The sequence below is a fragment of the Brugia malayi genome (genome assembly GCF_000002995.4).
Source record: "Brugia malayi strain FR3 genome assembly, contig: Bm_v4_Chr3_scaffold_001, whole genome shotgun sequence".
NCBI lineage: Eukaryota > Metazoa > Nematoda > Chromadorea > Rhabditida > Onchocercidae > Brugia > Brugia malayi.
The window spans coordinates 13,553,125-13,580,797 of record NW_025062477.1 but is presented as its reverse complement, the minus strand read 5'-3'; the positions used below and the strand labels follow the sequence as shown (position 1 = coordinate 13,580,797).

The window sequence follows — 27,673 nt, the reverse complement described above, 5'->3', positions numbered from 1 at the left end:
AGTGCTCTGAATTTTGTTTGTCTTTTTACCAATTGTGGTTGTTATAACCTGTTACTACTTGTTTTTTATAAATAGTGCTTATAGGAAATTTATTCTAGGATTTTTGGTCTTAAACTTGTTTAAGATTAAAATCACAGAGTTAGCTCAAAAATATTTTTTTTTAGCGGATTTCAGAAAGTGGAGCAAGTATTAAAGAATTTTTTCCTTTATCATTGAATTACTGAAATTAACATAGTGGTTGCCGTAAATTTTTTTTCGGTTTTTCTTTTGTTTCAGTACTTTTGAGAAATTTTGTGTAATATTTACGAGAGCATCTAGCGAGAAACGTGTTATGATGGCTATTCAGAACGCAGAGCGCGTGTACATTCTACGAGATGAACGCCCTCCATTCGAAGCTGCTGTATGTCTTCTATACGCCGTTCATTATTCATAGTGTAGAAAAGATTTCGGTCAGCGATAGTTCTAAGATGGATTTCTCTGTTTTCTGTATTCATTTCAGAAACTCTTTCGATTTTTCAATTGCTAAATTTTTTTAGTTTAATCATTTTCTTTTTTGATATATTTCGGGTGACTCGATTTCTCTCACCTGATTATGCCAATCCGACGACCCTATTAAGCTAACGAAGGGGTTCAATTCTGTAGTATGCCATTACAATATATAACTGTTGGAAATTACATACACATTAGATGTGTAGAATTTCATATCTTTCTGAGCATTCACATTAGAAGAGTTGTATACGTTAATGTTTGTTTGTCATTTCTACTTTATTTATTGATGGATTGATGGGTAGACTGCTTGTTATATAAGAAATTTATAAAAAAATAGAGAATGTCTATAAAAATGTAATATTTCTTATGGAGATTTATCAAAACGACTTTAATTCATTGTTTTAGGGTGAGTTCGAATGGAAACAGGGGTGTTGGGATCCACGTACGGTTGGCTTGTCAATCGATGCCACGCCAACGACTGCACGAAGTGTTTTAAGACTAATTAAAGAAGTATGTTTATATGTTGATCTTTACAATTTTTATATGCATAACATCTTGGGTAGTCATGATTTTATGTTTTGTCTGTTTTATAGATGAAAGAGCTTAAAAGAAACCCAGTGAAATACTGTAGAGCGGCACCGAGAGCCGATAACATTCATGAATGGACTGCAGTGATCAATGGGCCCGAAAATACCGTTTATGAAGGTGGTACGTTTTTCGTGCAGATGTTTGTGCCGCCAACATACCCTTTCAATTCACCTAAGGTATTTTTATAACATTATAACGAGAACGGATATTTTTAGAAGGCATTTTTTTTTTTCAGTGTTGTAAATAAAAAACCTTATAGTGAAAGGTTTTCTGCATACTTCAGGTGCAATTCTTAACAAGGATATATCACTGCAATATCAATCGACACGGTGTTGTTAATATTGGTATTTTACGTGATCGATGGAGTTCCTCAATGACAATTGCAAGAATTTTGCAAGAAATAGTTGGTCTTCTATATGATTGCAAACCCGGTGCGTTTCATTTCTTTCCAATTTCTAATTTGTTTTGGAATATTAAGTAATAGTCACTGATATCATATTGTTAGTGCGGCATTTTTTTCGATTCCCAGATAGGACACTTCATCTAGATAACTAAATGTTGATATTTTTCTTTATTTTCGTTTCACATATTGTAGTTGCTATTTAAGTTCAAAGTTCGAACTGACACTTGAACAATCAACGAGCTTGTAAGTCATAAAATTATTTCTAGAAAATGCTCTGCTTGAAAATGTTGCGGAACAGTATGTGAACAATCGAAAGGCATTTGATGCTATAGCACGAGTTTGGACACTACGATTTGCTCACTGATTTCTGATGTTTTTTATTTCAAATCTGATCGAACGGTGAAATTGTTCGCTTTTCTTTTACTGTGTTAAATAGATATTTGACTTGTTTTATTTGCTTACTTTTCTCTGCTTCTAAATCTAGATCGAAAGTTGCACAAAGGCGACAGTGCAAGATATTTATTCAGCGGTAAAATTCACTTAAATGCTGTAATCATAGAATACATCCTGAGTTCTTTAAGAATTAATAGGAGTATTCATATGAGATGTACTTTGTCATAATTTTCATTTTACATAGTAGGTGATAGCTTGCCTCTGTTGTGCATCACGTGATTTGGCATTAACAAATTATAATAAATTTGTTTTACAGTCAGGATATGTTCCGGTTTGTTGTCTTTCTTTGCGGTATTTGAATATTTCATGAATGAAGTGTTTCATATGAAAAATGTGGGATGTACTCTCAGCCTAATGTCTTGCTTTCATCTGATCATTACTTCTTTTATAATGAGAAAGTAGCATCTTCATGTGCGGACGGATATTATTTGCCGGTACTTCAATTGCTGATTCTTTTTGGTCACTAAATATGTATTCATTTTGACTTAGGGATTTCAGATATTTATATAAACAATTATTTCATTAGTTCCAATAAAACTGTGAAACATCAGAGGAATAGCGAATGAACAGTCTGGAAGGAGCACGAGTAGCTCTGTTGGCATGTGGTTGTTATAACCCGCCAACAATTATGCACCTTAGGATGTTCGAGAGCGCTCGTGATTTCTTGGAAGTTCGCTATGGATGCGAGGTGGTTGAAGGAATTTTAAGTCCAGTTGCTGATTATTTTGGCAAACCTGACTTGTTGCCTGCAACACACAGGTAAATAATAATGCTTTTTTAGCTTTTGATGATAATAATGCTTTTAGGTTTTATCAGTTTGCTTGTGGGAAATTGTATTTTCTTTTTTTTTTTTTTTGGTCCACAAAATCGGTTACTGACTATTGTGGAACTACTACATTTCTATATGCGATGGTGTTTGACAAGATTCTGAATCATAACTGTTTGAGGAAATCAAAAGAGATCTTCTTTCTGTTGCATACCGGATTTCTTAACTGTCAATAACAAAAAAATTTGTTGAGAAATGTCAACATTTCTCAAGATATTTTAGGTATAAGATGTCAGAATTAGCAGTGAAGAGTTCAACGTGGATTCGAGCTGACCAATGGGAGTGCACTCAAAAGCAGTGGACCAGAACACTTTTAGTTTTGATACACTTTAAGCAGATGTTAGATCGGAAATATAATGATAAACGGTTGCGTTTGATGTTGTTATGCGGTGGTGACGTTGTGGATTCATTCAAGCGAATAACACCTTCGGGAGATTATCTTTGGGATCCCTCAGATATTGGTGCAATTATACGAGATTTCGGTAAATGATAGGATTAAAATTGTATTTTATTTTAAAATGCATACATTGAAACTTTGTTACGTCTAATGTTGTGCCCAGTGATTTACCTCTTTCAACAAATACTGCTATTCCGCTTTCGATGTTGAAATATGATGTTGTACTTCAGGTTTGGTAGTACTGGCAAGACAAAATGCAGAACCAATGAAAACTTTGAGTCAACTTGGCTATAATGGTCAATCATTAGCGAATGTGTTTATTTTTGAAGATACAGCTTTACCTAATGATATAAGCTCTACACGTTTACGGGCTGCGGTTCGACGTGGTGAATCGATAAAATATTGTACGATGGATTCGGTAGTGGATTACATTAGAAAACACCAACTTTATCGTATTAAGAATAATCAAGTTACAAACTGTTCTTAGTAACTTCTATTAGCAAGTTGTCTGTGTACGTCATGCCTTTTTATTTTACTGTTTTGTACAGGTGATGTTTTTAGAGTGCGTAGAGAGAAAGTGTTAGTCGGAGAAATACATTTAATGATTTAATTTATTCAGTTTTCGCTGCATTAGTATCTTTTTCTATTTACTGAACTATTAGAACCAACACTTGGTATTCTTATGACAAGTGCTGTGCACATCATTATTCATTTATTCAGTATTATTTCAGAAGAAGTAATTACTGATGAGACAGTTTGCCCATTTTGAATTTTTAATAACGTCATCAGTTTTTGACTAATATATGATCGTTCTTATTCTTGTCAGGTTGTGTAGTATGACCAAGTCTCATGTCTTTCAGTTCTATTTCTTTGAGATTATTGGATTTAAGAATTTTTCTATCTTCTTGAAGCATTTAATGACAGCTTGTCAGTAAAAGTTCTTTTCTCAATTAAAAATTTGGCATCTAGATCCTTCTCACTTCTTTATATAACATTAATTGTTAGGGTCGTTTTCAGGGAAATTGATAGCAGAATGCTTATTTTAACATTTTCTTTATTTAATGGCCAATTTATGCCACCAAGTGGATTGACATTGTTTCAGGAATCTTTTTTAATTGATAATTTCTACATTGATATGTTTTATTGTTCAAATAAAAACGCAGGCAGATTTTCTAAGTTTTTTTTGTATTGTACCTGTTTCTCAAAAAATACGGGTTCTTGTCTTTTTTAGTACATTCAAAAAGTTTTACTGTTTCACTTTGCCACAGTGCTCACTACTTCATTTTCTGCAAGCATTTTTAAAGTGCTCTAATATATCTTCTTTTTTAATTTTCATGAAGTTGTTTTATGTTTGAATGAAATTTCTTAAGCGCTGTTTAATTTTGTTTCAGTTTTTCTTTAACTTTAACTGGCAATTAGAACGTAAAGATTATTTGTGTGCCCATATTATTCATAATTTATGACTAGATTCCTTTAATTACTTTTTAATGGCAATAAATGTTTTATGTTGTTTAGAGCATATTGATTCCCTCGGCTTTCTTCTGGCTCTTCTGTTTCGTCAGTTTCATTTCTTTTATTGCTAGTAAGTGCATTTGCCAGAATATTTATGAGGTTTGTATTGATGACTTCAACGGAAGTTGTTTTCGTTGTGATAGCAGACTGGCATATTATTTGCATCACGGAAGTTGTTTTCAGCTAATATTAGTGTCAGGTCTGGGAGCTACTAAAATCTTGGAGACCTTGGAGAGAGCTGCCACTTGTTACTGACTTTTTGCTTAGAAAATGAGTATTGAATGAATAAGGCTATCACTGTACAAGAAATGCATTGGTTGAATTCAAATTTTTTAAGCGGCTAACGCCTGGATTTTGATTATATAATACGAGAGTCACTATTTATGTGGAATTAGCTCGATGCAGGAGGAGAAAGAATTTGTCTCGGACCTTATAGAACAAGGTGTCCCTACAGCTGAAGTGATGGTTAGTAATCAGTGAAACTATATTGTATTTTGATGTTCAGTGAAACAGATAATTCCATTTTTATGCATATATAATGGGTATTAGCTTGTCATTAAGTAGTCTTGCTTTTCACGTAATATTTAAGCTGTAACTTAAAGTTCAGTTATAGATCATTTAAATGCAGTTGTTGCAAGGTGTAAGATGATTGGAAGTTTTTTTTTTTTCTTTTTTGTTTGAAATGATAATACAAAAATTAAAGTAGGAAAAGTAGCAGAAATGCTGCAGCACGATTTCTTTAAGCTGGATAAGAAAGCTATAGTAGAAAAATACACATTTTTGAAGGTAAGTCCTGTTCAAATTATTATTTTCAGGAGAATGTGGAAGCTTATTTAAAAAAAGAAGGCAATATCGGCATAGAGGAAGGCATCAGACGTTTAGAAGCAATTTATAGAAAGTATAAGCAGGTTGAACAGCAACTAACTGAACAGAAATCACGGTACTGTTTTGTTTGGATATATAGGATTTCTTCCTAACACTCAGAAACAAAGCATCATTTTTTACAGTTTTGAAAATGTTTAGAGGAAGTATGTGATATATATATATTTTATTTAATAAGGACAGATAAACAGATCGTGATAAATGAGAACTGAAAATACATACATACCTTGGTTTATTAAATCAACTTCATTCTTATCATTTGAAATTATATTTTTTTCACTATCCTCCTAAATCATGGGATGCTAATGAGTGTAGGCGAAGGATGAGTATTTGGAGCAATTGATTTCGGAGTGAAGACTCAGCGATCCAGTTCCTTTCCATTGTTCCCTGTACTCATATATGTGCTTTTTTATCCGCTCAGAGTAGTACTCATTTCGATCTGGTCGTGTTATAGCACAATGTTAGGTTTTGATCGCAAAAATAAGGACATTTTAGTTGTGTTTTAGAATCCTATAGCGGCCTTTGTTTTTTGAAGTGAATGGGGATGTTCCTTATGATCCGCCAATTTAATTTTGTTCACATATACCTTCAACAGTCTCTCTTACAGATTAGTTTCGAAGCTTCCAGATTTGGAAAAGTCAGTCAGAGTTATTAATCATTTAGAAGAAAAATCGGTTTGTTGATTTTTATCTTCACTCTCTTCGAAAGTGATCTTTCAAGCTATGGTTTTTCTTTACCGTTATTAGTCTTGTTGAATTTGATTCCGAATCTTAAAGTTTTTCTTTTTTTAAATCTTTTACTAATTTTTCAGAAAAAAAAAGAAATTGTTGAAGTGACGCATTTGCTTAGCGAACATGTTTATCAGCGGGTGAAAACAGATTCACCTGATAAGGTAACCAAATATGATTTAATTCATTTGCTTCAGTAAATTATATATCCACTCATTAGTTGAATTTAAGCATTTTCACTCGAGGAATTTATTCAGGTGCTTCTATGGCTTGGTTCTAATGTTATGGTTGAATTCAGCCTAAACGAGGCGCGATGCATACTTGAAGATAATTATAAAAGTGGCAAGTCTTAGCTCTCCGTTATTTGACAAATTCGTTATTTGGTAATGTCTGTAACTGTTTGTTATTCTTATCCTAGTTAATCTTTTTCTACTGTTGAATTATTTTATTATATATGTCGGTATTACTTGATTGATCGATCAGTGACTGAGTGATTGAATTTGCAATATATTTGTTTCTCATAAAAAATGAATTATTTCTTGTGTTTAATGCATAATTTAATTAGTGCCGTTAAATTCTTTTTTTAGCAAAGGATGGAGTGACGAAATATGAAAAAGAGTTGGCATTCCTCAAGGATCAGATAACGACAACAGAAGTCAACATGGCTCATGTTTACAACTATGGTATTCGACAGAGAGCAGATCGATGACGTCTTTACATTTTTTATGCATTTCAATCAAATATTACGTCTTGAATTTAAGTTTTTTGCGAGTATCTGCAGAATAACCATGGCCAATTCGAGTTGTAGACGTTTCAGTGTCTTATCATTAATTTTTACGATTTTAAATCATGCTTCTACTCGTATAAACTTTTTCCAAAATAATAGAGTTGTCATGTGTTAAGGACTATATATTAACTTCATCACTGTAGTAATTGCTGAGAAAAAATCTCTTATGTACTAACTCTTTTGGAGTGAATTCGTTATTTATATATGGCTAATTTTCCTTAGATCATCACTTTGTCTATCACTTCACAACTAATTAGTTATCATTGCCGGTGCTAGTTCTAAATCAATTACAGGACATATATATACTAAAGGGGGAGAAGTTTATCCATATCATGTGATACCAATAATGCAAATGGGAGTGAAAAGAGAAATTACAGCTTTCACAAAAAGTGTTAATGGGGAAGTCTTGGAGTAACTGTAGTACTAATCTTGGTCTCCAGAGCGAGTTTAGAAATACAACATCATGAGATGCTTTGTGTATCACTTTATGACTAAAACATCTCATAATTGCCATTTAAAAAACACTTATACACAAGAAAGAACGTTTCGAGAACAGTGAAGAAACGGAATAAGAAATAAGAAGTGTTTTACTTAACACCTTTGATTCAGAAGAGTTATTATCAACTCATATACATATATTTCTCGGTTTCCACATATGGAGAAGTCCATCACAGTTTGAATGTTGAGATAAATTTTACAAGAATACATGTTTCTTTGACTATTACCACATATAGGCCAAACCCCCACATTGGGGGCCGTTACTGTCGTGACATTTGCTCGGTATGTTTCAAAGGAATGACATAAAGAACTGGAAAAAATAAACGTTACAAAATCGCATAAGAAATAGAGCACAAATTTTTAAAAACAATGTCATGATCTTTATCAGTGGTGCAAGAAGGAAGGCTTGTTTATGGACTCGAATCATTGGAAATAAAGTTTATAATTCTTAATTTAAATATCAGAGCATAAAGGATTCTTACAATAATGAATGGTGGCAGAACAATGGGAAAAAAGTAATAAAACGAGGTGTCATGATCTCAGCATCTGGAATAGAAAATGCATAGATTACAACTTCATGGGCGATGAAACCTGAAAACACTTATCATCTGATGCAAGTAGTTAAGAAGTTTCTTGTCATCATTATTATCACATATTGAAAAAGTCATTTCAAGGTAGAAATCTTTTTTCGTTTATGCAAACTAAAGAACAAAATTGAAAGAAATACCGTGTAAATATACGGCTTTCTTCATGCACATCCATTTCTGTTGCCTTGAAATCATTAAGTTCCTTCCTGATCAGTGCCTGTAATGACAAAATATTTCAATTATTTTTCCAAATCAATAGATTGCTGAAAATGTAGTCAGTTCTGTCAGTGCAATGAAAACTGTTAAACCTTATCAACTGGTGTCAATCTTGTCCAAGGTTTATCTGCTTTTCGATCATATGCTTCCGCTTCTGTTACTTCCACATAATCATTAAATTTGATTATCTGCTTATCCTTTAGCTCTTGTACTGTTGGACGGAAACTGAGCTGAAAGTAACAAACACTCTTGATTTCAATCAGATCGGCCTGCACTATAAATTCCAAACAACAAATATATACAACAAATAACATTAATAAATTATATGCACCAAATGAATACAACAACTGAAACATATATTTACCTTACGCAAGAGGACTCTACGTGTTTCGTCCATGGCTATTTTGGAAGAAATCGAAGCATCTTTGGCTCTCAAAATATTACGCTGCTCCATTTCTTCAACAGAAGGTCGTTCACTCAACTTCCTACAAATTTGATATGCTTGTTGGGAATTTATTATTAAAAGACTGAAATTACTAGTGTTCAGTGAAAGTATATTTAATAAAAAGGAACCTTTCCAACTTAATACTTGCTTTGTGCATCAGTCGCCGTCTTTCATCGGATGTTTGATTCGGAATGTCATCGACAGGATCAGGCACATTCAACATTTTCGCAAATGTGTCCTTTCTGGTTACCCGTAATGCAAAACTTGCTAAAAATACACGTAAAATATAGTGAAATATCACTAGTCAAAACTTGCTTCACTCTTTTAATATACACAACATACTCAATGGAACATCTTCATCATCTTCACTAGATAAATGATACGGTACGATACGACTTGCAATGGCTGGATTCGTACTATAACCAATACCACATTTGCTTAATTTATCATCGCGATACTGGATGTCTGTATCACTATCGCTATCATCAGTCAGTCTGGATGGCAACCTCGGTCCATTACAGCTAAAACATATTATATTCGACAAATTTCTCTAGAAATTAACTTTTTTAACTAGCAATACTCGAAATTAAAAAAAAAAAATCACCTTAATAGTTGATCAGGACGATCAGTATCTACTGCTCCCGAAATCCTTTCGCTCAGGCGCATTTTTCGACTCGGTGTTCGTTTCACAAGTCTGAATCTACTAGGTGCACCAGGCTTCTTTAGCACTGGCTTATTTGGTCGTGCTGACAGATCAGGCTCTTTTGCAACGACTTCTTCAACAACCGCAGTTTTCATTTCTCTGGGATCCAACTGGAAAGTTATGCATTCCTGATCGGTAAGCTGACCACCATTTATGCTCTCCCTCTCTTGATTAAGCTTTTCGGCTGCAAAAATAACAGTTTTAGAAAAAATCACAACAGAAATTTGTACAAAATACACTAGTTCTCCACAAAATTTCTAAAAATTACTTTGAGCAATGGAAGCAGCCTCAAAATCTTCCAAATTTCCCGCCGTAAGATAACCAGCATCTATTTCCACATCCTTGACACTTGCTAAATTACCCGCATTAAGTGCATCTCTGTGCTCAACAATTACAACTTTTTGAACCGGTGATACTACTACTTCTTCAGTAGTCAAGCGGAGAATATTTCCACCAGAGCTTCCTCTGAAACCTAGACGATAAAACTTTTTCAGTTGATATAACTCTGCTAAACAATTACGATAAGAAATTACAGCAAAAAAGTGTTCTCATGAGAATTGTTTTACCCCTTTAATGAATCCAAGTTTATTCGAACGGGCGCTTGGGTCGACGAATTTAAACAGTTCCACTGTGTTGGCCTGTATGTCTCTGCAAAAGGTTTAAAGAAAATTAATAAATTAATAGTGTATTTAACGTTGAAAGTTTCTGTAACCGAAAATGATGATTTAAACCCTAAGAAAACAGATCCGCCTGACGACCGCAATGGAAATTGTTTGGAAAAAAAAGCTAAATGTTCAAAGATCATGTGGATTACTGATAACTGAATAAATAAAGTAAGACACAAAAAGAGACAAATCTGAAATATAGATATAAAATTTCCTGCCAGCAAGCAGCCTGACTTCTTCGTCTTCAGCAAGCCATAAAATTTTCTTTACAGCTATAATAATTGATCGACTAATGAACATCAAAGATTATAAGGGTAGAGATGCACTTCCTCAACTTCTTTCTTTCTTTCCTTCTCTCTCTCTCTCTCTATATATATATATATATATGCGTGGAGAACGCACTTATTGCAAACAAAAATTTCTAGTTATTCAATAATTTCACAACTTTCGAACTATAGATCAGAGTACCAAATGGAGGGGAATAAAAACTGACGTTAAATTGAGTTTAAATTTATAAAATTCAACAGTTCAATTAATTACTTCAACGGTGGTTATAAAGAGACCTGGTAAACAATACTAAAAGAATGAATGTTTCCAAACTGCAAATGGATATCATGTGATTTGAAACTATCACTGATGTTCTAACACTACCTATCTAACAAAGTAGTGAAAAATACCTATAAAAGCCCTTCAAAATAGGAATGAACTCCTCAATCTTTTCACAAAAGGAATTTAAACCAAGTTTTACTAGTACTCATACAGCGGTAAACTGCATAAATCATTTAATTTCAGCACAGATAACAAAATACGATTCATCCATAAAAACATAATAATGTTACTGACTCTATGCATTAAGTGTAAGCTGATCATTAATTGAAGCCCTAAAAGAAATTTCAAGTACTTATAACTATATTCCTAGTAATGTTTTTGAAGAATAAATAACTTATCAGAAGTGAGAGCTATAACTGTAGAGCAAAATAAATATATGAAGATATATATGAAGAGCAAATATATGAGAGCAAAATACTGAAAAAAAAAAAGCATATTTTGACAAAAAAACAGAGAAACAAACCATAGGAACGATTCAAAACTATCTTCACAGTCGATTAAAATTTACTGCTCACCTACAAAATGGAGGCATCAGAAAAAATATTTTGAATAGTTAAGCGAATATTTGTTTTCCAAAATTAAGAAAACCAACCATCAACATCTGGAACAGAGAAGAGTGATTCCAAAGTGCTGAAAGATGAACGTATGATAGCGGGTGGTGAATTTTCTTGCCTATGATCACTTGTAACTCGTCTAAAAAGCAATTGCAGCTGTATAATCCAACTTCTAAGTATTCATAGTTATAGTGGTAGATTTCAGAAAGCTACTTTTATGAATAAATATTAGAATTAAATGCTTCGTCTCTTTATGTATGGCTGCTAAACTTGACAAAGTTTCCATAACTTAATTACATCAATCAAACGAACACACATGTTATATGTTCACAAGAAATTAATATTTAAGTATATGCGTTCTAATCTTACCGCAATATATAAACCTTACTGCAAAAAATGATAGTTTTGCAGTGTTAACAATAACACCTATTAAGTAAAAAAAACTCAAGGAAACAGGACTTTTAAGTTGTGTAGATGTATGACAAGTACACAGCATTTCAGTGTACTTCTGCTAATATTAAAGCTATTTCTATATCTTGGTTTGAAAGCAACACAAAATCTCACACACAAATTTAAAAATATGAATTAACCGTAGTCGTTCTCTCTGATGTCGTTTTCGCCACTTCCATGGCCGAAAAAGGCGTAACCAAAATTTGCCTGATTTTAACGAATTGCCAAACACATGATAAGAGTGCCTCCTACGACTGTATCGTGACCTGAAAAATCATTGTTCTGCTTATGAACTTCGAAAAAAAAAATATCAAAGGAACTTTAATTTGTTACTCATCTATATTCTTTTTTTCATGAAACTATTCTTATAAAATGCAACCCTTTGAAATAATAGAAAACGGACTACTCCAGAGAATCACTTTGCTAAGGAAAAGTTTTCACCTACTTTTCAGTAGTTCTGTCGGAACTAAATTCCACATTAGCAGTTGTGACTATCCCACTTGTCTCCTCAAAAACTGAAATTAGTTTAGGCGGTTTATGCAAAATTTAAAGGCCAGAGATGAATAAAATGAAGTCACCAAAACTCATTATGTCTGAAAAGACAGATTTTTGGAAACATAAGTATTTAAGATTCATGAAAGCCAAACAATTTATTGCTGTATAAATGGAATTTTGTACTCCTTATAAAACGGATTAGAGGTTAGAAAATACAGATGAATGAAACAATTTTCGTGAATAAATCAAGCACTGGAGAATTAGAAAATTTAGTCACAGTTCATTTCACTTTCAAGATGGATAGCTTTAAAATGTTTTGTTATTTGGAAATTCTTTAATTGTATTCAATAGATATAACCTTCTATATTTTTTGATTCAGTCGTTTCCTTCTTTATATCAGCTTTCGTTTCAAGTTGAGATTTTAACATAACATTATAAACTTTGTTTCTTGAATGTGTTGAAATTGCAAATGGCCTGAAAATACAAATATAATGAGGACTAATTATAATAATAATATGACAATGATGGGACAAAAGTCCATATCTTTATTCTCCTTGTAGACATCGGTTAATTTGACCACGGCTTAAAAAATATTTACAATACATTGAATGAGAAAAAATTCCTGGCCTATTTTAGTTTTAATGTGCATATTTCTTTAAATCACAGTAATAAACTTCAAAAGGAAATGGACGAATGGCCTTAAAAGATAGTGAGAATTATCTGGTTTCGACTTTGAGCTATTTTCAAATATAATGAAAATAAATAATACGCTTACAATCAATTTTCTGAAATAAAAACGAGAAATGGGATTAAAAACCAAAAGATAATAAGTGTGTGCATGAAGATAATGTAAACAAGGTTAATATGATTGGATTGGACTTCAAGAAGGACAAAGTATAAATCTAACCAACAACTGCCTAAATGAACGCGTTTATCAAGCAACCATTCTGACTTATCACCACCACTCATCCGTCATACCAGATATCAACAAAACCTGTCACCCCAGGCTGAATCACTATGCCACAAATACTACCGTAGTTACCAGGCTCATGCGACGAATATGCATTGGTTAGTTTCTATAACAATGATTATTCATTTTCCAAATCACAAAGGTATCTACGATGAGAATTACCAAGTGGAATTGTCCCTTTCTGTTTGTCACATATTCAAATGATATCTTATCATCACTTATTCGATCTGTTTAACCATAAAATCAATTTTGTCACTTTCGACCCTTTTGCTCTTCCTTCTGTCCTTTTCTCCTGTGCTATCAGGTATTTTGATGTCATCAGATGACAATTGGAGTGGTACTGATATAATCAATTAATAGTCCTAAACTTAATTCCCTTCACCTGTTTAATAAGGCTGAATATTTCTGTCTATTCAGTTAAACCGGTTAATTTAGCTTTGTTTGCTTTCCTGAATAACAAATTATGAGTGAGAAAAAGTGATCAAAATATGATTGCAGATGGCAGAATGAAGTAAAACTTTTCGTTTTGGCAAAATTAATTCTGAAAGGTTTAACAAAATTTGATTTAAAATATATGAGTGTCACCGAAAGAACAGGTAACAAAAACAAATTGAATCATTGCAGCAATAATTCTTTATGAAGCGAAAGGATCAAGTATGAAAGGTATCATGAGAGATACAAAAATTTATTTAACAGTAATAATAGCTTCCATTAATAACGATCATCTTCTCCTCCATTTCATCCACAGTTCATTATTTTTGGCACATTTTGTGCTACTTAGCATATTTTGATAGCGAAGTTATTGACGTTAATTAATCAACTGATCGTAAATCAATAAATCTTTGAAAAGCATTTTTCTGTATCATTAGAGAGGATTCTTATGAAGTTGGTTCACCAAACAATGAGCTTTTACTGGAGAAAAAAAATCTTTGAAATAGGAAAAAGATGAAATTTTTAAATTTCTTGAAGTGCTTTCAAAATTTCAATTTCTGTTCAGTATCTCATCAAACAGTGGCATTTCCTCAAGTGCTTAAATAGTTAATACAATTATTAAATCGATAATTCTGTCATTATCCTCCACTTCTAAAGTGAAATTTCGGATTTGCTTGCTTGGATAGAAAAGGCGAAATTTTTGTGAAATTGTCAAAGGAATACTTGATGAGATATTCAGCTCTTTCATTAAGCAATGCGGTGACTATAGTTTAGATCAGTTTAAAAGACACAAAGATGTTTCACCTATTTCAACATTTCTGGATGAAACAACAAGCGCCATCATAACTATTAAACCTGACAAAGATGAATGAATCTCCCTAATGGCTTAACTTAGTAACCGCAAATGGATGCAAGCAGAAATGAAGGGAGAGAGAGGGACAATGAAACATCATGTGTTTGTAACTTGCAAGGAGCGCTGTCATCGTTAAATGACAGATGTCCCATTTCTCGGCAATATGAACCTTCCCTGATGCACAACACTTCTGCCTATAATCACTTCTCATCTTTTAGTGATGATACCTTAAGATACCTGGTTCTTATGAAAAGACCTGATTCATCCATTCACCATTATTCTTACTTCTAAAATCGATCAATTTTTAGATTGTTGTAAAGTTTTGCAGCATTTCGATGAAACAACTTTCTTAAAAGAAAATTTCATTTTATTTATTTGCTCAAGTGTATGTCTTCTTTTTCATATCAAATATGTATGTAAATTTTTGAATGGAATGAATATTCTCTGTAATGAATAAATTAATTATTTGATTCTTTTTTACTGAAAAAAAAGGAGAAAATAAGCAGCTAATTAGCAAATTACACGGCACCTAATTCAGAAGACTTTGTTCTTTTTTTTGCTATTTTACTTTAACAATTTACCAGTACAATGAAAGAAGCGGTGAACGGTAAAAGAAACAGAGCAGTATCATTGAAACGGGTACCAAAAAGGATTGTGCAATACTAAAGAAGATTATCATTGATCAAATTTATACCTTTCGATCTCCGAAAAAAGTTCATGAATTATTCTATTGCAGTTAAAAAATCTGAAAGGCAATTCACACAGTTGAGTCATGTAAGTGGACTGAAAAGCTTGAAGGAATTCTCAGAAAAATAAAAACACAATAGTTATCATTATTAAGTGAAGTTATTTCTAAAACAGTAGTTATTATTAAATTATATTACTATTAACTTTTTCCGGCCAGATTTGATGTTCAACTGTACATATTTAAAAAAGAAAAACAAAAGATGATAGCTTGATTCGAACTGCTACTTTTGGTACTTTTTAATGAGTAAATTGCTGTCCAAACTAAAAACTGGCTTTAAAAATTTAAGAATTAAGCATTCACTAGAAGAGACTGCGAAGAATCAATAAAATTATCTTTTGAGGTTATTTCAAAATTTAGCTCAAGAAAACCACCCAAGGTATTTATTTAAAATCAAAAGCAAAAAGGGATGGTAACTTGAGAATTAAACTCAACATAGCATCTCGTACTGCAATGTTTATTTTTCATAACTGATTCTATAGCTCTAAATGGAATGTTTATTAACTATACTAAATAATAAACTTGTTTAACTTTCTTTCCGAGATATGTTATCAATGAGATTTTTAGAGAGGTTCACTGATTTTTTATAAATGAAACTCTACTAAATTTCAGAAAAATGATTCAAGGTTAAATTCTATCCATTCATCAGAATTAATAAATATTACATTATTATATCCTGTCATTTTTCAGACTCGAAATTAATTTATCTTCATCGTTCCAAGTGTGTGGCAAAGATGTAACTTTTCCTAAAGTATTGGAAGAGGTTTAATTTGTCCATGTGTTCTTGGTCAAGTGGATATATGCAATCGTTTATATATAGCTAGTCTTACTATTTGTTATTCTATTTAACAAAATTTCTAATTTTAGTGCTTGGATGAAAGAGATGACTGATTTTCCTAGCAACGACTCTGATAAATGAATGGAGCTGAAGTAATATAAAACCCACAGATATAATTTAAAGAGTTGAAATATCTGGCTTTATATACTGCATCATATCATAAATCCCGAGATTACCATATTGGAAAACATTGAAAGAAAAATAATGTTTACTAGAGTAATGAGCGATAAATATACATAATTAACTTAGAAATATGAAAAAAATAAAGCTTAAAAAAAATATGAAAAAAAAAAAAATGCCTAGACTTCTCATGTTTACAAATAATCGTTTTACTTCATTTTGAGAGCTAAGTTTTACAGCACTGTCAATTTCTGTACATATGTTTAGGATAACGAAGATCCAGCAAAACATTGCAAAAGTATTTGCTAATCTGTTGACACCTGCACCTGTCGACACTACTATATAGCACATTGTTTCGCAAACCCACACTTTAATACATTCCCAATTTCTGCTACTTCGCCATTCCTAATTATGTTATTTCTTCTATTTTCGACTGTTCTCTGAAGAAAGGAAAAATCTAAAAAGAGACATCATCTTTCAAGATGACAATTCATACCTCGAAAATCCACAGAGCTATAGTAACAATTCGCATTCATTTTTAATGAAGTTAATTGATTTAAAGAACTTATATTGAAATCTAAGTCAAATCAATAACATCCTTATACATTACTCCTCAATATCTGATAAATTATACAAGCCTTAAATCATACATGATTAGCAAATAGTCAAGTCCCAAATCTCTGTATTAAACATGTGTACAAAAATTGACAGTGCTATATCCTCCCTAGAATAGCTCTCAAAATGAAGCAAAACAAATATTTGTAAACATGAAGTAGGCTTCTATTTTCATATTTTAATTATGTATAAAATATATCATTAGAAAAACCGATATTTGTTTAAAACGTTTAGAGCAATGTAGATTTCGATTATTTATAATATCCTGAATAATTTCGATATCCGTTATTTATAATTTATTTATAATTTCATATATAATTTCAATATTCGTTAAACAATTTCGGTGAATGGTAAATAATAGTTTAGCCTAAATGCCGATATTATTAGGACATGTAGCAAGAAGCTTTATTAATCCCAACTAATAAATCCAAAGTTAAGACTAGCGAATTTCCTAATCGCTAAAATTTAAGGATAACAGTAACAGAAAAATCGATGTTTTATATCTCTCTAAATCAATTTTCTCTCTAAATGTTTTATATCTCTCACAGAAACCGATTCACTGGTTTATTGCTATGAATTATTCTGTTTTCTGCAATTATAATATTATTTTTAGGGAAGAACATTTCCTGCAGAACCCTTATGTGCTTTACAGTTCTCTTATTCCTGATCTGCTTCAGGACTTCAGGAAATCGTCAAGCAAACAATAGAAATTGTAATCTTTAAGAAATCACTGTTTGGTTTTTTTTTTTCTTTGCACTATTGCGATGAAATGAAGTGAACAACAAATTCCAGTAGATGCGATGCATAAAAGTGAAGCGGAAAATGTTAATCACTGAAGGAAAGGAGAGAGAGAATCGACTAAAGGTTCGATAAGCATTTGACAAAGGAAGTTACAGCAGGAATGAGTGACGGATAAGTACGGAAATGAGATCTGAACGAATAAAAAAGCCTGCATAAAGTAACAGGATGAAAATTAAATTTAGAGAGAGAGGGTAAAGGTTAAGAGAAGCTGTTGCTCGAAAAGGAAGTGGCACATTACCTGCGCTGTTATGACGTGCACACATATCAAGGTATGACGGCTGGCTTATTTTAAGCACCAGAAAAATAGTTTTGTGGCAATTCTCGCATGATGATGGTGAAATGTACTTAGTATAAGCGTTGCCCGCTTGTCGTCTCTCTTGTACCATTGCTTTTCCTACTAAGCGTCCAAAACGAACAAATAAATGATCTGTCCTGGCTGACATAATTCAATCGCTCCAGAAGTACCCAGAAATTTGGGCAAAAAAGCAATGTACAGAACAGAGAATTTCATAAAATTCATGCTCACGGTACTGACTGACACCGAGAGAGAAGTCAAAGCACGTTGGAACAAATCTTATAGACACTTTAAACAAGCCTAAGGATAAAATCCTAATACAAGTGGAAAAAATTTGACAAAGCTATTACTACACTAATAAACAATAATTTTGAAATAAGGCCGGTTCCAGACCTTGACGGGTGCAAGAACTATAACCAACAACGTTTCGCTCGGTTATAGTAAAGCAATACTGGAAAATCCACAACCCATCACTTCTGAGTTTCTGCATCCATAGCCTACATAATTTCACATAGCCACTGGATCACCTTAGCATAAAGATGACCGGTAACGGTACAATTGGTAAAATAGTTAATAAACAATATATCAACCTGAAGCACATCTGAAACACGCTTATATTATGCAAACTTAATATTCCTCTTTCTCCCACATTTGTAAGCACACGCAGTTACAACTTTTATCAGACCAGACAATAACGGAAAACAAATAGCCACTTCCTTTCCATGATTACTGCGGCTAAACTACGTGCACAGCAGTAATTTTCTTAAAAAATCGGGGGCAGTATTTTGAGAAAGTAGTCATCAATCTTTATGATAAGCTCTAAGAAGACCAGAGACGCTGACATGCTGGAAATTTTTGACAGTGTACCACACACTACTAGATTTATCATTTCATAAAAAAACTTTATCAGAAAACACATCTAAAAATTTTCATTTATTGAAAGAACTGTTAAAATTGTTTCAAACACTATGTGAGAGAACAAGAAAATATCTAGTTTGGTATCACCAAAAATGAAAGATAAGGAATCAAAAAAGAAAATGGAAGTGTAAAATGTTGACGGTATAAAATTTCATCACCGCGATATTTGAATAAGAATAAATGAAAGCACAGGAAATAACAAATATAAGAAATCGAAATTAGAGTTTGTTTCCTTTCATACTAAATGAAAATGAATATTCAGAGAAAAATATCAAAACACCGACAAAAATTTTCTAGCTATTTCTAGCCCACCAGTACATTCACAATATCAATTTATTTTGAAGACCTTACTTGAAAAGGAATATACAGATTCATGAGAAATACGAAAATAAAAAAAAAGTAGTTTGGAAGAACAGAAAATTAACCTATAATGAAAGATTGAAAGATATTAAAAATTCATCGACCATTTACTAATACGAATCACAGGGATACCACTGATACTACGTTTGTTTTATCCACATCTAAACGACAGACCGGGCATTTTTTATTGTACACCAACCAACGATCGATACAAACGACATGGAATACATGATTGCAGCGAAGAGCTCGAACTTCTTCGTCCATTTCGAAATCATTCAAGCATACCTGAACAATTCTGTGAAGTGGCTTTGAAAAGATCAGTGATAACAAATGCATTGATATAAATGGAGGATAAAAAGTTCAAACTAACCGTGCAACGTTCTTGTTCGTTTTCGGGAATATCATTCTCTTTGATATATTTGTAGGTAGTCGAAAAACGATTGATTTGTTCAACAGTTGCGCCGACTGGTACAGGATCATTAGAAGTAGGCACATTGCCACCCAAAATAACCGTTGGATCATGTGGCTGCAACAGAACCTGAAATAAATTTCCTTACAAATGGATAAAAAAGAAAACCAAAAAATAGTTTTAAAAAATGAAATAAGAAATCATACCATAGCAAGCTCCATAATGGGTTGGTGGTGACGCGGTAAGAAAACTACTGGTTGAGACGTTAAACGTCTTGGGACAATATCAACACCAATCAGACTATTTGATGCTAAAGAGTGTCGCTGAAACCACAAATTGTTGGCCTGCTGTTGACGTTCGATTTGTGCCACACGCGATGATAGTAACAAATCATGTACTGGATTCATGTCAGTTTCACGTCTTAAAAAATAAAATAAATAAAAATTATTGGAAAAAAGATAAACTAAAATCTCACACAGGTTTGCGCACTGAAGAAGAAACCATCTATATTATATTTAACTGTTATACAAAAGCTACCTGTAACTACTGCCTGATTCGTTGCGTTGGCAAAAACACATCGGATGACGCGGGCAGATATGATGATGATTGTGATATGGACAGGACTGATAAGGACACTGATAGGTAGAACGACTGCGGCAATCGCAACAAAATGCCGAATTTAAACCTGGCCTACTATCTATTGCATTTCTCTCGTCACCTCGGGCTCTGGAAATAAAGCATGCAATGTAGCGAAAACAAAGAATTAATCGCATCGTACAATAAAGATGTGCGTGCTTACTCGACATGTCGTTGAGAAGTCAGATATGAAGTGGTTGCTTCTGTATTAGGTTCAACACGACGTATTTTCTGCAAACGAATATTCGCTGCAGCATTCGGATTTGTTACCGGAGGATGATTGGTAGGAAGCTGTTCACCGGATCGCTTTAGACGCATCACTGAGGATCGAAGAGAAGGTAAGGCTAAGGTAGGCGGCAAAGATGATACCTATAAAAAAACGTGCATACTTTACACATACACATACAGAAGGTTTTTGGGATGTTGAATGATGTCAAAGCTGTCACCAGTAAATCTGAAATAAAAAATTAATTGAACCCACGCGAGCAGATGCAACATTGCTTGTTATTGTTGCTGGTAAAGTATGGGAGTGGCTTTGCGACAATGTAGCAGGGACTGCACCTAAAATACAGAAATGTGGTAATAAACATAGAAGAAGGATAAGGAATATTTTAAAGTACTAGAATAACATAAATGAATAAATTAAATACTACTACCCCTTATGTAACTTTCTGTGACAGAACCAACCCAAAGATGAAAGCGAATGTGAAGCATAAGTGATTGGACGATGATGAAGTGCACATGGTTGAGCATAGATGCAGTGGCAGACTGCTGTTATTGGAGTAGCGGCTGATAGGAATGTACAAGGTGAAGCAGGTGCAGCTGTAGGACCAGCGATATATGCAGCTGTTAATGCGGATGGATAAATAGGAGGAGTAGCAAAGGCTGGAGTTTGAGTAAAAGCCGTTTCGATCACACCAGGAACCTAAAATTTTTGTTATACAACTAAAATTGTTGAATGATAAAAGTTTTAAGTAATCAAGTAATACACGTCACAGTGTAATATACTAGAACGTTTGTCTGAAGTGTTTTCAATGTGATATTCCAATTTTGTAATGACCAAAATGATAGATAATTCATTATCATAATCTGAGAAGACGTATAAAAATTTCAGCATCGACTTAATTCTGATAAAGAGGAACTGACCTGTATTGGAATATATGTTGCAGGACTGCCTTGTAAAGTCATTGAAGGTACTGAACCAGCAGTAAAGGTTGGTCCAGAAACAAAGGAAAGAGCTGTGTTATGTGATGATGTTTCACTAGACTCTCGAATCCTATTTGTCACACCATTCATAACATTCGTCTGCAAAACGCCATTTGGATTCTGGATGTTTTCTTCCTGCAGTGTCATTATGAAAATTTTCTTCATCCTTAAATGCCCTCTATTTCTAGCAGTAAAATCTGTCTGAACAGATGCATAAGAAGGAATGCATAGGAATCTCTCTGGGTTAACACTGCGTAGCGCTGGCATGATTCAATGCCCCAATATCACTATCTGCAACCGCGCAGTGGTAAAAGATCGTTACTTACTGGTAACTCTATTAACTCAGAAATGCTTTCTACTTAGTGAACAATTCATCCCAAAGGAATAATAAGTATACTTTAAGCAAATATTTATTAGCTTCCCATTTCCCTAGCAAACAGGATATACTTTGTTCATTTTTACCACAGCATAAATCCCCATAATAAACTCTACACTTATAAACATTTGTCTTTCCATAAATTGCTCAGTGTTCAGTCAAACGAACCCTCACCATTAATAACTCGCTAGATAATCCGTTTACACGTTGTGCCGTTCCACTCGAAGATGTTGTCTGCTTTGTCTGGGACATTTCCAAGGCAGCAGATCGAAAAGAAGCAACCACCCTACAAAATTATAAATAAATCAGCGAGATAATAACACTAGAATGGGCAACGAATGGAATGAATTAAAATTTGCATTTGCTAGTAGCTTAACAATATTCCTTAATGTTTCCATTTTCTAGCAGCTTGATGATATTCCCGTGAGTGACTTCCTCTTTCTGTTCATGCATCACGGTATTATACAGGCATGTATAAACTGAGTAACAAGTAATTGAACCTTCGATCTCAGATGTTACAAATTGAGCAATTCACAAGCTACACTGACTGACAGAGAAATGAAATACAGGCCTGCTCTGAACCACTATCCACTTTCGTAGTTCTGATCGAAAACTCTTCATCTTTTCAGTAATCTCTCACTCTCCACCACTTACAACTACAGACCATAACTGTTCGCTATTCTTTCCCTCTCCAATTAACATCTTCCTCCAAACCTTGCTAGGCTTATCAATCCTAGACATCCCTTGTCACTACTCACACTACCTCTAGTCCCACCTTCAAGGACTCCCCACTTATCTTATCTCACACCGATCATTATCGATCCCATCCCACCACACACTACTAATTATCCAATACCGCGAATAACAACAATACATGGACCTAATTCGGAAGACGAGGGCACTCAGCAATATTCGTCAGCGCCTCAAATTTAGAACAATATTGTGAGCACTTATTTGGTCTTATGAGATTAGTTGAGTTTTTTATTGAACTGAGCTATATATTATCATATTCTTGATGAATAATTTGAGTGATATTTTGACACATAAAAGGTTGCTTGACAAAAGGGACATGTTACGTGACGGATATTCTGCTTTGTCTTATCCAGAGTCGTTAAAATCATCTTAATAAAAGTAATGGATTAAAGTTTTGTAGACTTAAGTCTGCACAAGATATTTATTTGATTTATTGCCTTAGACTGACATGATGGTAACAATCACATATTTTTAAGCAGAAAGTTGCTTCATAGTTTTCAAAACAGTCAGGTGCATCATTGAAGCAGTGAAAATTAATTTTTGGAACAACGATAAAAAGAATATCTGACAAGTGGATAGATTCAGATTCAGGCTTTAAAAGCGGAAGAATGTTTGAAGGCAAGGACTAATAGTTATGAATATCTTTCAGGTTGATCTCAGCAAATGTCATCAGTCAGTGATGTTGACTAGGTAAAATGAATTCGTTTCGATCATATATCTGGGATCCCGGTTTGATTATTTTGCAGATTATATGTATGCAAGCAGCGTTCTACACCGCCTGGTGTGCTCTTTTAGTGATGTTCTCCGTTGGAAGCTATTATCCTTCGTTGGAACAAGTGTTTACAGCAGCGGTTTGTCGATTTTTTTCCACTCTTGTCTCCTTAAACTTCTATATCACTCCTGTTCAAATAACTTCCTTCGGAAGTGCTTTTAATGGCTTTGACAGAATGTTGTATTCCCTACCTCCACTTCTTCCTTTATGTAAAATCGCTGTCCTCATCAATTCCTTCGAAGAACTTCAAGAACATCAAATAAAATTTGTTATACCGCGAAAAGAGCTTCTCGAATTAGTCTTATTTCAGTTGATTACATACTTAAGCTTAAAATTATTATGCACTATGGGGATTTGATGCTATATGGTTATGCATGATTTAGTGGAGTTATCAGTACTGGTGTCCTGTCACGATGATTTGAAGGATCAAAAAAATAAATATAACACCACACTAAAAGGAAATGTCTTTTTGAAAAAAGAAAAAAACATGAAACGAAAGCAACAGCTGTTGCTTTAATCCCTGTCTACAAAAATTTGTATTCTCTATATAAAATCAACTGAATAATATACGAGGAATTTGTTTTCTCATATGAATTTTTATAAATCCTTCATCACAGGATATTGCAATAGCAAGTGTAATATAAATGCTGAATTCCAGGCTTCATTCCACGGAACAGTCATTCAGTTACTGTCAGCTGCAGCATGCTCTCTTATCATGAGTAAAGTTATTGGACGTTCGAAACAGTGTTTGGATTTTACATGTACTTTACATTTTTGGCACTTAATCGCTGTTACTTTGTATTATAAATCAATTCCTATGCATGTTTTTTGGTGGCTATTACAGCTTTTGAGTATTGTTTTATGCACAGTACTGGGTGAATATTTTTGTTTGCAACTTGAGTCTAGGGATATTCATTTGTCAACCACTTTAAGATATGAAGTATAGCATTCTTGCCTCTTTCATACTCCAGTGTTACTGATTATATCATAAGCATTTTTTTACGATGATGCAGTGACTTCACTGGTTTTAGCACCTTGAATTTGGACTTTGTAAATTTAGTTCCGACTTACGAGTATGCATTGAACTTTGTCATATGTTTGCATGAGGAGTATTTCCAGTCAATAGTTCCATACATTTTTATTTGTATAATTGTAGTGCTTCTCATGCATGGGACAAATAAAATTTCAAGGCTTGTATATTTTATTTTATGTATTCTGGTAAGTGCTGTGGAACAATAAATATGAACTAGTTATAAATAACATCCCTTGTTCCCGTCTCTATTAATAATTTATTAGCACAGCCATTCATTATAAGCTTTTTAATTCTGCCATGAGTGCTGACAAGTTCTTCATCTCGGATATTTGTTCCTTACTCTCCGTATCCTAAAAATTTCCTTTAATAAATTAAGCCTACTAAAATCATATGTTTTGTCAAAAACAGTGAATTATATAAAAATATTGGTCTTTACAATTAAGATATTAGTAAATTTGCCCCTGGTTAATGTTAGAAAATACCTCTTTAATAGGAGCTTCATATGCAAATTGTATCCCTTCGCCAGGCCCACTACAACAACCATTAGTAGGGCCAATCAGTGATTCATCCAACACTTCAATTCCTGCAAGAATGAACATGAATAGGCGTTTATTATGATTCACTTGCACGAATTTTCTAGAAACTAATATTACCCCAGTTGTTGTCCTCATGTGTGATCTCGTCTTCTGTCTTTTCATTGCCTTTAGTTTCATTTTCATTTACAAATTGCTGCAATGATACAAAATAATGGTAAGTGATTGCATCAAAGAAATCTTATAGAGAAACTTTTCTATAAGGTTTTTAGAAATATGAGTGAAAAAAAAATATGAAGTATTTTGGCTTTCAAAAGGTTGCTTCGTTGATTAACACGATAAGAAATCGAAAGTTTATACCTTACACTCTTCCTGTCTTTGTTGACAGAAACGATCTTCACAACTAGGATTCGGTAACATTTGATGTCGAGGAAAGAAATCACAAAGAGCATTATACCCCAGGCAGTAAGATATTTCACCAAAATTTAAAAGAAACCTGAAATAACCTATTAACATGTGCCTGAAACAAATTTAGAAGCAAAATCCAAAAAGTGTTACATACTTCAAGGCATTTTGTACTAGAAAACCGGCAATGACCGCCATAGTGGTGGGTAATGACGCAGCACAAACCCCTTCACGTTTCAGGGTTCGTTCACTAATATTTGAAGCAACTACCAAAGGAGGCACACACTGCAAAAACATCAAATGAAGCATTTGAGAAGTATAACTTGAAAGACTATAAGGATCATGAATAAATTTTTAAAAAAAGTTTGTGGATTGAAATATACCAAACATTCATCCGAAAATATTCTCTGGAATATTTTTGATAACAAAGTAAAAAATATTACAGCAAAGCATGCACTATATCCAGGACGCATACACTGCACATGACCAGATACTGCATTCTCGCTGACACCAGACTCCATCCATATCTGATTCTCTTCGTTACAAGCCTGAAAAAAAAGTAGTGTAAATGAGAAACATGGCCAAAAAATGGAAAAAGATGAACTATAATACTGAGAAAATTAAAGTAATTATACGTACAGTGTTAATAGTCATTCTAGCTTCGAAATTATCCACACAACTGAGGACGAGTTCAACCTTCTCACCGGTAAGATTTCCTTTCCTACAAATAATCTGCAAAATTTTAGCAAAACTGAAAGTCATGTTTTGTAAGGAAAATTTACAATTACATCTATATCATAGATATGATTCAGTACGTAAATTACCAGACACTATATAGTTATAAGAAATAGAACACCTGAAGATATAAAACAAAGCATCATTTTCTGCTTGAAAAGTCTCCGGAGAATAATTTTTACTACGTAAAAAATGGAATGTTCCATATAATCGATGTCAATATCAGTAACTGGATTTCTCATTAACAAGTTCACTAATTATATATGTCTCTTTTTGACTTAAAAGAGCATTTCCAATGATAATATTCAATACAAAAAAGGACAATTTTCAAATGATTGGATCCCTTTGAACAAGAAACGAAAATACCTAATTCGGTCAACAAATAGAGAATAGTTCTCTACAGTCGTTATATTCGTATTATACGTCTCGAAATCTACATCGGGATTGATTTCTCTGAAAACAGAAGCAAAAAAGATGATAAAATGGTGATATCTGCATAAATAACTAATAGCATACTTCATGCTAGTTAACTGCATAGTAGTAAACTCACCTGAGAGTGTTCCGTGCTGCGTCAACTTTACTCATACCAGAATGTTGTGGTTGATAAAACAAACGATTCATATTAGCAAGCTCAACCTAAAATTTGCATACTTTGTCCTTCGAGATCTACATCATACACAGTATTGGTCTTCATAATAAAAAAGCAGTTTAACAAAAATATTACTGGATCACATTACTTCTGCATTGTAGAAGACTACATGAAGAGCCGACGGAAAAGATTCTCATTTTTGTCCTAATAATGACGTAAAATATTTAAAGCTATCAAGATAATTAAGTATTCCATAAAATAAAAATGATTTCTTTCCTGTTTCAAAGGAGAACAAATGATTTTCACTACCAGAAGTGGGAATACATACCTTATCATAATCAAACAAAATAAGTTTTCCAATACCACATCTCGTCAACATTTCGGCAACAACACTTCCCACACCACCAACACCTACTATCAGCACTGTTTTTTTTCGAATTTCATCATAATTTTTCACAATACCCATTTTCTTCAAAGCCATCAATCGACTATACGGATTAGAATCATTCACTTCAGCACTCATTACATCTGTATTATACAGCATAAAGTGATCAGAGATGAAATGACCATGCAAAACAAAACGATTTATTATTAGTGTTGTTGGACAGCATCTAATAATATGACAGTTATGACGGTGGAAAAAAATAGTGGTAAAAATACATCTCAAAACAAATGACAAAAGCATAAAGTTTTCTGAGCAGTGGAAAGTCTTAAAATTAAAACAATTTTGTAGTATACTTATTGAAATGAAATGCAACAACCAAAAAGTCAGGAAATAATAACTAACCAATTTTGGGTCGTTTAACAGATGCATTCGTATCTAGCACATTACTTCTCTTCACACATATCAAGTCAGTTCCTATCGCTAACAGTTTAGCGTGCAATGCATCCAACTGTTCCGACAAATTCTTCGACATCGACCTTTCAATATAACAGAGCTGAGAGAGGATTTATGATAACGGAAGAGAATGGCATATACAACACCCACTAGA

The 27,673-nt window shown here is 33.3% G+C and overlaps 8 protein-coding genes across 9 annotated transcripts; 4 read left to right on the top strand and 4 right to left on the bottom strand.

Moving 5' to 3' along the window:
* Window positions 1-334: 334 nt before the first annotated feature.
* Bm10237 (Ubiquitin-conjugating enzyme family protein) lies at window positions 335-1,844 on the top strand (the record flags this gene model as incomplete). Its single annotated transcript, XM_001898653.1, has 5 exons — window positions 335-400; window positions 895-999; window positions 1,083-1,253; window positions 1,361-1,508; window positions 1,747-1,844. 5 exons carry the CDS (start codon window positions 335-337, stop codon window positions 1,842-1,844), a joined length of 588 nt encoding a protein of 195 aa, XP_001898688.1.
* A 651-nt stretch (window positions 1,845-2,495) lies between these two features.
* Window positions 2,496-3,643, top strand: Bm3639 (Cytidylyltransferase family protein; the record flags this gene model as incomplete). The annotated part of the gene is made up of 3 exons (XM_001898652.2): window positions 2,496-2,692; window positions 2,982-3,241; window positions 3,387-3,643. 3 exons carry the CDS (start codon window positions 2,496-2,498, stop codon window positions 3,641-3,643), a joined length of 714 nt encoding a protein of 237 aa, XP_001898687.1.
* Window positions 3,644-5,067: 1,424 nt separating this feature from the next.
* On the top strand, window positions 5,068-6,987 carry Bma-pfd-3 (Prefoldin subunit family protein; the record flags this gene model as incomplete). Its single annotated transcript, XM_043081091.1, has 6 exons — window positions 5,068-5,133; window positions 5,484-5,608; window positions 6,158-6,224; window positions 6,362-6,442; window positions 6,536-6,617; window positions 6,866-6,987. The coding sequence occupies 6 exons, from the start codon at window positions 5,068-5,070 to the stop codon at window positions 6,985-6,987; spliced, it is 543 nt and encodes a 180-aa protein (XP_042937025.1).
* Window positions 6,988-7,656: 669 nt separating this feature from the next.
* Window positions 7,657-8,098, bottom strand: Bm528 (Uncharacterized protein; the record flags this gene model as incomplete). The annotated part of the gene is made up of 2 exons (XM_043081090.1): window positions 7,657-7,873; window positions 8,046-8,098. 2 exons carry the CDS (start codon window positions 8,096-8,098, stop codon window positions 7,657-7,659), a joined length of 270 nt encoding a protein of 89 aa, XP_042937024.1.
* A 40-nt stretch (window positions 8,099-8,138) lies between these two features.
* Window positions 8,139-12,715, bottom strand: Bm3638 (uncharacterized protein; the record flags this gene model as incomplete). Its single annotated transcript, XM_001898650.2, has 13 exons — window positions 8,139-8,154; window positions 8,291-8,367; window positions 8,459-8,596; window positions 8,731-8,851; window positions 8,940-9,078; window positions 9,154-9,332; window positions 9,416-9,698; window positions 9,783-9,979; window positions 10,081-10,162; window positions 11,381-11,481; window positions 11,933-12,058; window positions 12,238-12,307; window positions 12,646-12,715. The coding sequence occupies 13 exons, from the start codon at window positions 12,713-12,715 to the stop codon at window positions 8,139-8,141; spliced, it is 1,599 nt and encodes a 532-aa protein (XP_001898685.2).
* Window positions 12,716-19,354: 6,639 nt separating this feature from the next.
* Window positions 19,355-22,563, bottom strand: Bm10236 (ring finger-H2 protein, putative; the record flags this gene model as incomplete). 2 transcript variants are annotated; one of them, XM_001898649.2, is made up of 10 exons in its annotated part: window positions 19,355-19,519; window positions 19,605-19,772; window positions 19,850-20,063; window positions 20,181-20,369; window positions 20,443-20,648; window positions 20,761-20,840; window positions 20,967-21,204; window positions 21,426-21,620; window positions 22,036-22,147; window positions 22,526-22,563. In XM_001898649.2, the coding sequence occupies 10 exons, from the start codon at window positions 22,561-22,563 to the stop codon at window positions 19,355-19,357; spliced, it is 1,605 nt and encodes a 534-aa protein (XP_001898684.2). The 2 variants fall into 2 exon arrangements, with proteins under 2 accessions (XP_001898684.2, XP_042937023.1); XM_043081089.1 differs by having other exon boundaries at window positions 21,426-21,584.
* A 746-nt stretch (window positions 22,564-23,309) lies between these two features.
* Bm5512 (putative 23.7 kDa protein in CYR1-OST1 intergenic region, putative) lies at window positions 23,310-24,332 on the top strand (the record flags this gene model as incomplete). The annotated part of the gene is made up of 2 exons (XM_001898648.2): window positions 23,310-23,465; window positions 24,045-24,332. 2 exons carry the CDS (start codon window positions 23,310-23,312, stop codon window positions 24,330-24,332), a joined length of 444 nt encoding a protein of 147 aa, XP_001898683.1.
* A 362-nt stretch (window positions 24,333-24,694) lies between these two features.
* On the bottom strand, window positions 24,695-27,598 carry Bma-uba-5 (CG1749-PA, putative; the record flags this gene model as incomplete). The annotated part of the gene is made up of 11 exons (XM_001898647.2): window positions 24,695-24,769; window positions 24,902-25,002; window positions 25,073-25,148; window positions 25,313-25,448; window positions 25,515-25,642; window positions 25,801-25,905; window positions 25,997-26,078; window positions 26,459-26,545; window positions 26,643-26,728; window positions 27,010-27,209; window positions 27,469-27,598. The coding sequence occupies 11 exons, from the start codon at window positions 27,596-27,598 to the stop codon at window positions 24,695-24,697; spliced, it is 1,206 nt and encodes a 401-aa protein (XP_001898682.1).
* Window positions 27,599-27,673: the final 75 nt, after the last annotated feature.